Below are 12,050 nucleotides of genomic sequence, written 5' to 3' on the forward strand. Positions count from 1 at the left end.
TCCAATGTTCTTGAGATTAGAAAAGGAAAATCTTTTTGGGTTTCAAACTTACAAGGTAGCGTTCCTGTTTTTGTTAGCGTGAAAATGACCGTCTGTATCAAGCGCTTAGCTTTTGCCTTTTATTTTCGGGTAAAATAAAATCAAGAGCTTCATTCTCAATTCTCAATTTTTTGTGATAAAAATAAGAAAATAGGAAAACAATATTTTTCTCTATTCGTTTGTCTGCAAATCCTCAGAACAGTGGAACTCAACAGGCCACTGGCGCCACATGCTTCCTACTTTCTGCCTGGGTTGCCAGTTTCTACTCGTTTTCTTTCTTCAACGCCAAGTCACCAACCATTATCAAATTCCAACGGAGCTTCAACTTCAACTCTTCAGCTCATGGCTACGATTTCTGCGCTGACGTCTTTCTCTTTAGTATTTTTCTCTGCTTTTGATTTTGTAAAAGTCTCCCTTTAGATAGCCAGCCAATTGGATTCAAAGGGAATTCTAGAAGCTCCAAAAAACATACGTTTGACGCTTTGAAAGGCAAATCTCCAAATGGAATTAAGAATCCCAACACATGGAATCTCACTCTTGTCTCCAGGTCTGCCCAACACGCAAACCCTAAAGTTCAATCTCAGAAATTAGGAGAATCCATTGCACACTAACCCCACTAGCCCACCATCGATCTCTCCCCTGTGATACCTGTCGCATTCAACTACGACTTTCCAGCACCTCTCGCTTTCACCTTCTCTCTCTCTCTCTCTCTCTCACCCACATAGTATTAATTAGGGTTTTCGTCTGTTGAAATGAGTACCGTCTCTGGTGTAAAAGATTCTGAAGACGGGCCCGCTGATACCGGGCTCGAGGCTACTAGGGTTTCTGAGAGAGTTGAAGCTGCCGACGTTGAAGTTGAGACTGTTGACAAGAAGGAAGATCACATGGAAGAGGAGCCCGCAACTCCGGCAACTGTTTTTCGTATCAGACTCAAGCAGCCTCGCTCGAATTTGCGGCATAAGATGAGTGTCCCCGAGCTCTGCCGGAAGTTCAGGTTGGTTTTTTATTTTTAGTTTTTAATTTTGGCTCTGGGAATTTCGAATATTGGGAATGTCTTGGTTTCGGCTGAACTAGAATTTGAAATGATGAATTTCGGTCAGTTATGGAGTTTAATTTGCTGGAGCTCTGTCTGAGTACTTTCTTGTTTTTCACATTGTGGTTGTAATTCAATAGGACCCCTTCTCTTATGGCTTTTATGGGATTTTGGCAATTGATGTAATGAAAGAAAACTTTAAATTGAAGACTTCCTTAGTGCAAGATTCCTTCTCAACCATTGATAGATAATGGGAAGCTGATAGTTTTGTTTGGTAGCCTTTCAGTGCTTTTCAGTTGCAGGGTGATTGGGTTTGGTGATAGTGATTGTTATCCGGATGGTTTTCCTCTCTACTTAGATAAGAGTCAATGTGTTTACCAAAAAAAAATAAAAATAGATGAGAGTCAATGTTTATGGTGCTAACCTGGTTATTACCCCTCATCTTTGTTTGGCAGCTCAGTTGCCTGGTGCGGTAAACTGAATGCTATAGCATGTGCATCAGAGACTTGTGCAAGAATTCCAAGGTATGGAAGTTGTTAGCTTGAATTAGTTTCTTGAGAAAGGACGGAATATTTTGATAGCATTTGCTAATTGTTGGTAGGGTTATGTTTACACGTTCTCCCCGGCCAACCCCCCTCCCTTTGTCTAAAATGTTTTAAACTATATTAGATGACTTATTTATGGCGATATTTTAAAAAGAACTTTCGCTGTGGGCTTGTGTTCAAAGACCACACTGATTTGGATGCAAATCAAATATCCGTAATTAAAGAACATGCGATTCTTAGCCGTTCTGACAATTTTTAGTTCAAACAACTGATTGCAGTTACTCTCTCCCTGACCCCTGTTTTTGTGCTGTTGTAGTTCCAATGCAAATCCACCATTTTGGATCCCCATACATATTGTGAATCCAGAACGACCAACTGAATGTGCAGTGTTCAATGTCGTAGCAGGTACTGATGCGGCCAGTGTGTTCTGGTTCTATATCATTGCTTATTATTATTCTTATTATTATTATGGTTATTCTTTGTTCTGTCTGAGGAAAGTTGATATCAAGCTTGACATAATCAACTTTACATTAACCAAATGTGAATATTTTTTATTGATTTCTTTGTGATTGATGGGCTCACCTTTTCTACCACATAGTCGTTCACTCGAAATTTTATTTCTGCTGGGTGAGTGCTGAGTGATCGCTCACTATCTGGCTGGAAAAGGTGGTCCGGAAGCTTCCTCTTTCCCAGCAAGCAAGACGAGATCTAGGTTGGGTTAGGTCTTTCAGTTATGGACTTCCTTTAATTCTCAGGCCCTACTACAACACAAGCAAGGGATGAGCCCAATTATTTTGCATCTTTCTTAACATTTAGTGGACTGTGAGTCAAGTGAAATGGTATTCTTGGGAGGCTTTGTTCTCACTATTTCCGACGGGTACTGGAGTTCTCATTGGCAAATTGGATATCTGTTTGGAGTCTTTTGTCCCCAAGATGTCAAGGATTTAAGGATTGGGACGTAGATTGCATCGTAGTATTTACCAGTCCATTTGAGTATCCAATAGTTGACTGATCAATTGTTCCTAATTAATGTAGGGAAGAATCGGTCAATACTTAATATAGTGCTAACATGTTTTACATTTTTTGATATCACATTAAAGATTTAACTCACTCTTTTCTGAAGATCATATATTATTTAGGCACCAATAGTTGAGCTTGATGCAAACTGAATTTGCTTTAAATAATTTAATGAGCGGGTACCGGGCTATATGGTCTTTGAGATGGTTTTCTCTCAAATTCTGAATGAATTGCTTTTAGAACATGTGTTGATAATTTCTTGACTGAAATGGGCGTGCATGATCACTGGATTTGTTTGGTGATGATGTAGTTGGATATGCTGGATATCCATAGGAAATCCAATATCCTTGAAGAGTTAATGGGAATGAATCAATAGTGCAATGAAGGTTGTGATTTATACTGTAGGCACAATTTAAATTGCAACCACATTTCTCTTTTATTTATTTATTTATTTAGTGGGAATAAAGAAATATATTACTTCAAAGGAGTTTCATTAGTTACAGTTATTGAAGATATCTGCAGTTCATTGTGACAAAAGTTGGTTAACCAGGTCAGAGGACAATTGTTGGAGTTTGGAGTTTAGGATCACTGATATTAGATAAAGAAGATACATTCATTTGTTGTACTGAGTTCAAAACAGTTGGAACCAGCTTCCAACGCCAGAACTATAGCTAGGTTTAGCCGTTTAGGCAGTAGATCAAGAATATTGCTAAATTTCTTTGATTTTCAGCTTTAGGCCGTTGGATCTAAACTTTGGCAATACTTGAAATGCATGGTTCCACCAACCAAATTCCCCAAAATTTATGTAGCTGTGACACCAATAAACCATTCAACAGAAGACTGTACATCCATCCAACTTTCTTTTTTCATTTTAGACGTAAAAGTTCCTCTGTAAATTAATATGGGGAAGGAGAAATTTTGGGAGGTTTACGGTAGAAAACATGAGAAGGTCAGGACTCCCTATCTGGTTCATTACTTCAGGTGGTAAGTAGGTGGGCTGGGAAATGTGAGTTCTGATTAAGCATTTATGGATATGATAATTGACCAACAGTAGACGATGTTTTGGAGACTTATGCAGACATTTGTTATAAGATGCCAAATTGAAAAAATGGAACAATAAACATTGAGAAGAGCCAAGCTTGAAGCTTTGTGTCCCATAATTTATGCTAGAAGCTGCGGAGATGCCAATGCAAAAGTGAAGCATCTAGCTGTGGGACAGAACTGCAGTTCTCAATCCCAAAGGCTGAGCAACGCAAATGCACTTGCATCATTCATGGGAAAGAAAAATGTGCCAGATGGACTTATCAGAGTGTCCACATAACACAGTAGAGGATCAATCAGAATGCATTTTGACGAGGTTGCCTTAGTGGTTAATCTTGCATTTCAGACATGCCAGAAATATATTTTAAAATTTGGATGCATATGAAGTTTCCATATAAATTTCCACCAGGTAGAAAATTTGTATGAATCTTTAGTAACTAGAGCTTTAGTTATCTCTTAAGCAGCAATTTTAGTTGAAGAACTTTCAGTGGAAGAAGTAGATGAATACTGAAAGAAGTAGATGAACATAATTAATGTGGGTTCGATAACAAAGAGATGAAAAGGTAGGTAGTTGGCAAAATTCCAAGAATATTTTATGGCAAATAGAGAAACCCTAAGATCATCCTATTGCCTGAGGTTGAAGATGGGAGTTAACAATTAATTGGATTTGATGACTCCAGTGGTTGGTCTAGGAAAAGGTAGACTCATTGGCGACAGAATTGAAACCATCTTTGTCAAGCTAACTAAGATAGCCTTATGGTAGGAGATCTCCCAAGATCTCGCTTTTCCAGCCCCTCGAGGCGAGACCACGGTCCAAGACCCGGATTTTACCCCAACTTAACCGAGATCTTGATTTAACGAGAGATCTCGGTCGAACCCACCCCAATATTACCCCTTCTCACTCAAGTCGAGACAAGATTCTAGTATCGTCTTGACTCTCTCTCACTTTTCTCGCCTCTGTTTCACTTCTCTCGCCTCATATCTCAACAACAAGAAAACTTGGATTTTGGCCGGATGATTTGCTTGAATTTCGCTGGTTCTTCACCTGCAACACTCCTAAGGACTCTTTAGCACATCTACATCAACAAAACAACATTAATCAAGGCCATTTGTATGTGTTCTTCAAGCAAGGTGAATTTTTTTCCCAAATACATGTTCTAGAGTGTCTTTGTGTATGGATTATGAGTGGGATTTGATTGATTTTATCTCACCTTGTTCTGTTATGAAGTTATTATTTATGAATTTATGATGCTTGTACTATTTTATTCTCGAGAGTCGAGAATGATATGGATGGAATTCTGAACAATTTAAGTTATTTGATGTATCTTATCACTTGGTTTTCATTTATATCAATTAATGGTTCTATATTTTGCATTTTATAACATTGCATGTTCATTCATATAACATTTTAGTTTCAAACTTAGGGTCGAGTTGGAACTCATACACATGATCGTCTTCTCACAAATCTAAGGCCACCAATGTGTTTAGAAGGCTATAATAGGCTAATTGCGAAGTTTCAGTCTAACCTAACCCCTAAAACCCCCAGAGATAGGTCCTCAAGTTGGACCCCTGAGATTTACAATATATTGATTGAGATCTCGCCAACTCAAGCAAGTTCTTGTGTTTTTTTGAAGGGCGAGATTGCCCTCGAGAGCAAGATATCCAACTGTGGATAGCCTTAAAGCTGTTCCTACACCAAGACCCATTAGTTTTTGGGTTCTTGTCAGGATCTTTTAAAAAAATACCTAGCAGTAAGAACCCTAGCCCAAAAGATTTTGGATTGTTTTAAGTTTCCAGCGTTGATTAAGAGGAGAGCTTTATTATGGGGTTTTAGTGTTTTCTGAACCTAGAACTTTGGCGAGGATGGGGGGATCTTGAACCTTAATCCAGCTGATAAGACAAAGTTTCTTGTTATTAGGGTCCTAATTTCCATTCCAAAAGTTAAGACAGAGAGTCAATCAGCCTACTGAATTTATGAGGGATAAAAAGTGTGTAGGAATTGCTTTGAGAACCGATTGGATAAGAATTTTTCTTTCTGCTAAAGAAAGATTGTTGGATTCGAAGAAGATAATGCTCGTCTTCAAGATATATTCCTTAAAATTGGGTTTACAATGGAAGAGGAAGAATTTTTTTGGAAATGATCTTTGATTCTGGACTGACATTGGAAGGAAGAAAATAATCTTATTTTGGACTGACGGTGGAAGAGCTTGGTTAACAGGTAGTAGCTTCAGAGTGCATTTCCCTAATTCTCATCAAAGAAGTCAGGCAACTTCTTACAGCTGAGGCATTTTTACTGGAAAAAAAATTAGCATATGTGGGACATGCACGACTTCAATGCCAGTTAGGTACTGTGTTGTTGCAAAAGGTATACACGTGTTTGCACACAAAAAGTGTGATATATCGGGTGCAGACTGAGCCACTTTGAAGTTTGAACCTATAAAGAGGTTCAGATTCGTATGCTCAACAAGAAGTCTAGACAGCAGTTTCATGCTATATGTGGGTTGAGTCCTACTAAGAGTTCAGTCCTACTATGAGTTCAACCATATTAGAGTTTTTGTTTATGTAAATTTCTATTACCCAAGTAGGGGTATGTATGTAATAGTGTTATTTCCAAGTTATTGTAAATAAATGGCTTGTGATCACACGGATCAATTGAGCCATTCTACAGATGTCGTGTTTCTCAAAATGGCATCAGAGCCTAAGTTTGATTAGGGAAGAAAAGAAAAACAAAATTCTCGCTGAGGGAAACCTACCTCCATCGCCGAGACGTCTCTCTAGAAGCCATCGCTTTTTTTCTTTTTCTTCACCATCGAACTATACATCGCCATCGTCTTCCGACTTTGCTTCTAGCTCCTTCTCCTGCCTTCATCTGCATCGACGGCAACCTTGTATCGGTTGCGACCTCAGTTCTGGTGTTAGCGACTGTTGAAGAGAGTAAAAGAGGGAAGACGAGAGAGCATACTAAGAAGGGTTTTTAATTTTTTCGCCTTCTCTCTTTCACCATCCCTACCATCGTCTTCCGCCATCGCCGCCATCGTCATCTTCAGCCATTGGCTTCACCCATCATCGCCATCGCCATCGAAGCTAGGTAACCCTCTGAAACACGAAGATGCAGTACTTCTAATCCCTCTGAAATATGACTTCTAAAATCCCATTAAACCTATTGCTCTTTGGCCGAACCATATATTTGGTTCGTTCTAAATTTAGACCAAACCAAACCATATTATTGTTTTTTTTCTTTCTCCAAATCCACTGTTCTGTTAGCCAAAAAAAAAGGAGGAAAAAAAAAGGCTTATATCATTACTTAGAATTGGTTGGGTTGTTCGGCTATTGCATTCTGCGACGTTTCTGTTACTTTGAAAGGGTGAAGACTGAAGAACTGCAGATAATTTTGTCAACATGACAACCAACTATTGATGGTACTCCTGCTCCCATTGGCTCCGAACTTTTCCCCACTCTTCATCCTCTTTCAGTGAGATTTGATTGGACAAATTATTTGATTTTGTCTCGATCTGCTTACCTGACTATAGTCGGAAGAGGACTTGTAGGACACATTACAGGCGCCACTATCAAACCTACTACCATAGGTGTTTTACAGGATAAATGGATATCGAATGACTTTCTTATTATGTCATTTCTTTTGAATTCCATGAATCCAAATATTGCCCGTGGATATCTATTACTTGATATTGCAACCCAAATCTGGAAGGCTGCTATTGAAACATATGGACAATTGGGGAATGATGCCCGAATTTATGAGCTCCAAAAAAAGTTTCATGAGACTACCCAAAAGGAACTGACTGTGGCCCATTATTATGCTGAGTTGCGATCTCTTTGGTAGGAGTTGGATCATTATGGGGATTATCACCCCCTAATCTAGATGATGTGGCTACTTATAGGAAGCACATTGATAAGATTCGAGTATATGACTTTTTGGCAGGTTTGAACGTGGAGTACGATCAGATCAGAGTGCAAGTATTAAGTCGTTTTCTCCCTTTCCTACACTAGAACAGTCTTGTTCAGTGTGAGGAAAGCTATTGTTTAACCATGCTTCATGCTTCTATTGTGGAGAAATCAGCCTTACAATCTATTAGCACTAAATTGATTCTGCTAAGGAGATTATAAAATGTGCACACTGTCACAAACCATATCATACCAAGGCCAGTTGTTGGAAGCTCCATGGGAAACCTGTTGATTTTGAGCCAAAAAGAGCACAAAGAAGGGGAAAACCAAATGCTAATTTTTCAGAGACAGTTTCCACAACAACCTCTACAGACATTGATTTTTTCATAGGAGGAGTTAGCTACTCTGCGACGTATTCTGCAATCTTCTACTACCGGCACAGCCTCTACCATTGCTTCCTCTACTACCCATACCATCTCCTACCTTGCTACTTCAGGTAAAACTTTTACAGGTTTCCAAGTTTCTTTAGTTTCTACTTCTTGGATCATTGATACAGGAGCCACAGATCATATGACAAGTTTATCCTCCTTTTTTTAACAATATTCTCCAACTTCTGGAAAGGATAAAGTTCGAATTGCTAATGGCTCTTATTCTTCCATTGCTGGAAAAGGGACCATTCAGCATTCTCCATCACTTTCTTTGTCTAAAGTTTTACATGTTCCCTCTTTCTCTACTAACTTGCTCTTTATCAGTAGTTTTATACATGATTTGAATTGTAAAGTGATTTTTTCCCCATCTTATTGTGTCTTCCAGGATTTGGTCACGGGGAAGGAGATTGGATATGGTAAACTAGACAATGGACTTTATTTGCTCGAGCTGATTGGAGGATCTACTTATGCTCTGACTGCATCTCTTAATTAGGTCCATTTGGTTATATGACTCATATTAGACCTTCATCAATGGCACCGTAGACTCAGTCACCCCTCTTTAGGAACTCTTAAGAAAATATTTCCTGATTTAGTTTTTTTTTGTAAAACGGATGATTTTTTTTGTGAAGCCTGCATTTTTGCAAAGCAGACTCATTATACTTATTTACCGTCTCTTCATAATAGAAAATCTATTCCTTTTGTGCTAATTCATACTGATGTGTGGGCCCCTGCCGACGACTGTCTATTACTGGCCATAGGTATTTTGTTACTTTTATTGATCGTCATTCTCGTTATGGATTTATCTTTTAAAACAAAAAAAATGAAGTTTTCCGATGTTTTCGTGATTTTCATAATATGATTCAAACTTAGTTCAATGCCACTGTGAAGATCCTTCGTAGTGACAATGGCACAGAGTATATTGATGGTGAATTTTAGAAATATCTCTCCGACTCTGACATAATACACCAGACCAGTTGTGTTGATACTGCTGCCTAAAATGGTGAAGGGAAGAATCGACATCTTTTAGAGATAGCCTGTTCAATTATGACTCACTACTTCTTACCTTATGAATTCGATGCCTAGTAGGATACTTGATTTTAAATGTCCTAATGAGATTCTCCAGGGAGCCTCCTCTTTTGTTATTCCCCCAAAGATTTTTGGATGTGTGTTATGCTAGAATCACACCCACCGAGTAAGCTGTGGCTCCTCGTGGCTTACGCTGCATATTTTTGGGGGTATTCTGCTACTCAAAAATGGTACAAATGTTATCACCCTCCTTCCAGGAAAACCATTGTATCTATTGATGTAATTTTTAATGAGTCTTGCCCTTACTATACACCTCTCCAGGGGGAGAGTCCTAGAGGAGAGGTGTTCTTTCCAACTCTAGATCTTCCTATCACACACCAATACAACTTAAAAGTTGAAGAAGAGTTTCTTGACCAGGGGGGGAGACTTCGGCCAGTATACCTGAGGACTCTAATCCTCCCCCTTCGTTTTCTGAACCATGTGAAGAACCTAGCTAGGGGGAGATCACTCTTGTGAGGCACACTGTTGAAGTCTTTCAAAACCAGATTGACCAGAATAAGGAGGTGTAGACTTATCAGAGAAAAATTACAACCGGCTAAAGCAGGTGAAGAAAGGTGACACGTTACCACTTCAGTCTCTTGCTCCAGAATCATATTCTACTATTCCCCTTGAGGTATCTTCTTTTGATCTTCCTATTGTTGTGAGAAAAGGAATCAGATCTTGTACTCAACATCCCATAGCTAAATATGTCTCTTATAACTCTTTGTCTGACTCTTACCGTGCTTTTATATCCTCTTTATCATTTATATCTATTCTTAAAAGTTGGCAGGAAGCCTATGCTAATAAGAGATGGAAGGCAGCTATGGTAGAGGAAATGCAAACAATGAAGAAAAATGATACTTGGGAGCTGGTTACACTTCTGCAGGGAAAAAAACCCGTAGGCTGCAAATGGGTGTTTGTGGTTAAACAAAATATGGATGGATCGGTCAATAGGTTGAAGGTAGGCTAGTTGCAAAGGGGTTTACCCAGACCTATGGGATTGATTATCAGGAGACTTTTGCCCCTGTTGCAAAACTGAACATTGTCGAGTTCTTTTGTCTTGTAGCTGTGAACAAAGATTGGAACTTGCATCAACTAGACGTAAAGAATGCCTTCTTACATGGGGAGTTAGAGAAAGAAGTCTATATGAAAATCCCACATGGTTTCTCCGATGACAATACTGCAGGGAAAGTTTGTCGGTTGAAAAAATCAATATATGGGTTAAAACAGTCTCCTAGATGTTGGTTTGGACGCCTCCTGAAGGCAATGACTTCTATTGGATACAAACAAACTATTGCTGATCATACACTATTTGTCAAGAAGTCAAGTACTAACATCACAATCCTTATTGTTTATGTGGACGATATTGTCATCACATGGAATGATGGTGAAGAAATTCATAGGCTAAAAGACTTTCTTGACAGAGAGAGTTTGATATTAAAGATTTAGGGAAGTTATAGTACTTTTTAGGGATTGAGGTGGCTCGATCAAAGAAGGGTATATTCCTATCCCAAAGAAAGTATGTCTTAGATTTATTATCAGAAGTGGGAATGTTGGGGTGTAAAGCAGTTGATACCCCTATTGAAGCTAGAGCTAAACTTAAGGAAAAAGAGGGAGAACCAGTGGACAAAGGAAGATACCAAAGGCTGGTAGGGAAGTTTATTTACTTGTCCTACACTAGGCTAGACATTGCTTATGCCGTGGGGATAGTAAGCCAGTTCATGCATGATCCATATTTAGCTCATATGAAGGCTGTTACGAGAATATTGCAATGTTTGAAGGGAACTCCTAAAAAAGGAATACATTTGTCATCCACTGATAATCTAAGAGTAGAAGCATACATTGATGCAGACTGGGCTAGATCTCCTGATAGGAAGTCAATTTCAGGTTACTGTACCTTTGTTGGAGGTAATCTAGTTACGTGGAGAAGTAAGAAACGGAATGTGGTAGCTTTATCCAGTACAGAAGCTGAATATAGAGCTATGGTTTGAGGAGTTTGTGAGCTACTATGGTTGAAAGGCTTGCTAGAAGATATCATACTCCAAGTACCAAACCCTATGATGCTATATTGTGACAACAAGGCTGCTATTAGTATTGCTAATAATCCTGTGCAACATGATTGAACTAAGCACATTAAAATTGACAGGTTTTTTGTCAAAGGAAAGCTGGAACAATGGCTCATCTGCATGCCTTTTGTGAGGTCTGGAGACCACGTGGCAGATATCTTCACTAAGGGTTTGAAGGAAGTAGATTTCCTTCCTATTGTAGGCAAGTTGAGCATGACTAATATCTATGCTTCAACTTGAGGGGGAGTGTGGGTTGAGTCCTACTAAGAGTTCAGTCCTAGTATGAGTTCAACTCTATTAGAGTTTTTGTTTGTGTAAATTTCTATTACCCAAGTAGGGGTATGTATGTAATAGTGTTATTTCCAAGTTATTATAAATAAAGGGTTTGTGATCACACGGATCAATTGAGCCATTCTACAGATATCGTGTTTCTCAACACTATAATTAAAGGTAAGATCGTAGGGCACCCTGTCTTGACCTTTAGAGGTCTTAAAGAAGTCCGAAGGTCTATTCATCTATTTTGACTGAGAAGCTGGTTGTAGAAATAAGTCTGAAACCAGGTTACAACAGCCAGAATTAAGCCCTAGAAATTTGAAAACCAAGGTGATTAACCCACATTCCATCTTATCATATGTTCTTTTTGTGTCCAATTTCAAGGCAACAAAACCTACCTTTCCTTTTCTTCTCTTCTTTGCTTCATGTGTTGGAATATTTCTTTTGAAATGAAGATGTTGGAAACATGTCTCCCCAGAATGAAGGCTAGCTTGGTATCGGGAAATGACAGAATGACGAAACTTGGCTAAGATATTGTAGGATGCACTGCAAATTGGTCGATAATCAGACACTAGGTGAGCTTCAGTTTTGGGATGTGGTAGATCAAAGTATGATTAATACTGAAGGGTAAAGGGCTCCT

The 12,050-nt window shown here is 38.8% G+C and overlaps 1 protein-coding gene across 1 annotated transcript in view; it reads left to right on the plus strand.

The window, feature by feature from the left end:
- The window catches only part of SFR6 (sensitive to freezing 6), a 72,730-nt gene continuing 60,680 nt past the window's right edge, over positions 1-12,050 (plus strand). The window contains exons 1-3 of the mRNA XM_089168727.1: positions 1-1,033; positions 1,528-1,596; positions 1,934-2,022. Of these exons, the coding sequence (XP_089024853.1) occupies positions 792-1,033; positions 1,528-1,596; positions 1,934-2,022 (400 nt within the window). The 5' untranslated portion in view covers positions 1-791. The remainder of the gene's footprint in view (positions 1,034-1,527; positions 1,597-1,933; positions 2,023-12,050) is intronic.

This window comes from Hakea prostrata, chromosome 9 (assembly GCF_041222555.1).
Source record: "Hakea prostrata isolate BN-2017 chromosome 9, UWA_Hpros_2, whole genome shotgun sequence".
Taxonomy (NCBI): domain Eukaryota; kingdom Viridiplantae; phylum Streptophyta; class Magnoliopsida; order Proteales; family Proteaceae; genus Hakea; species Hakea prostrata.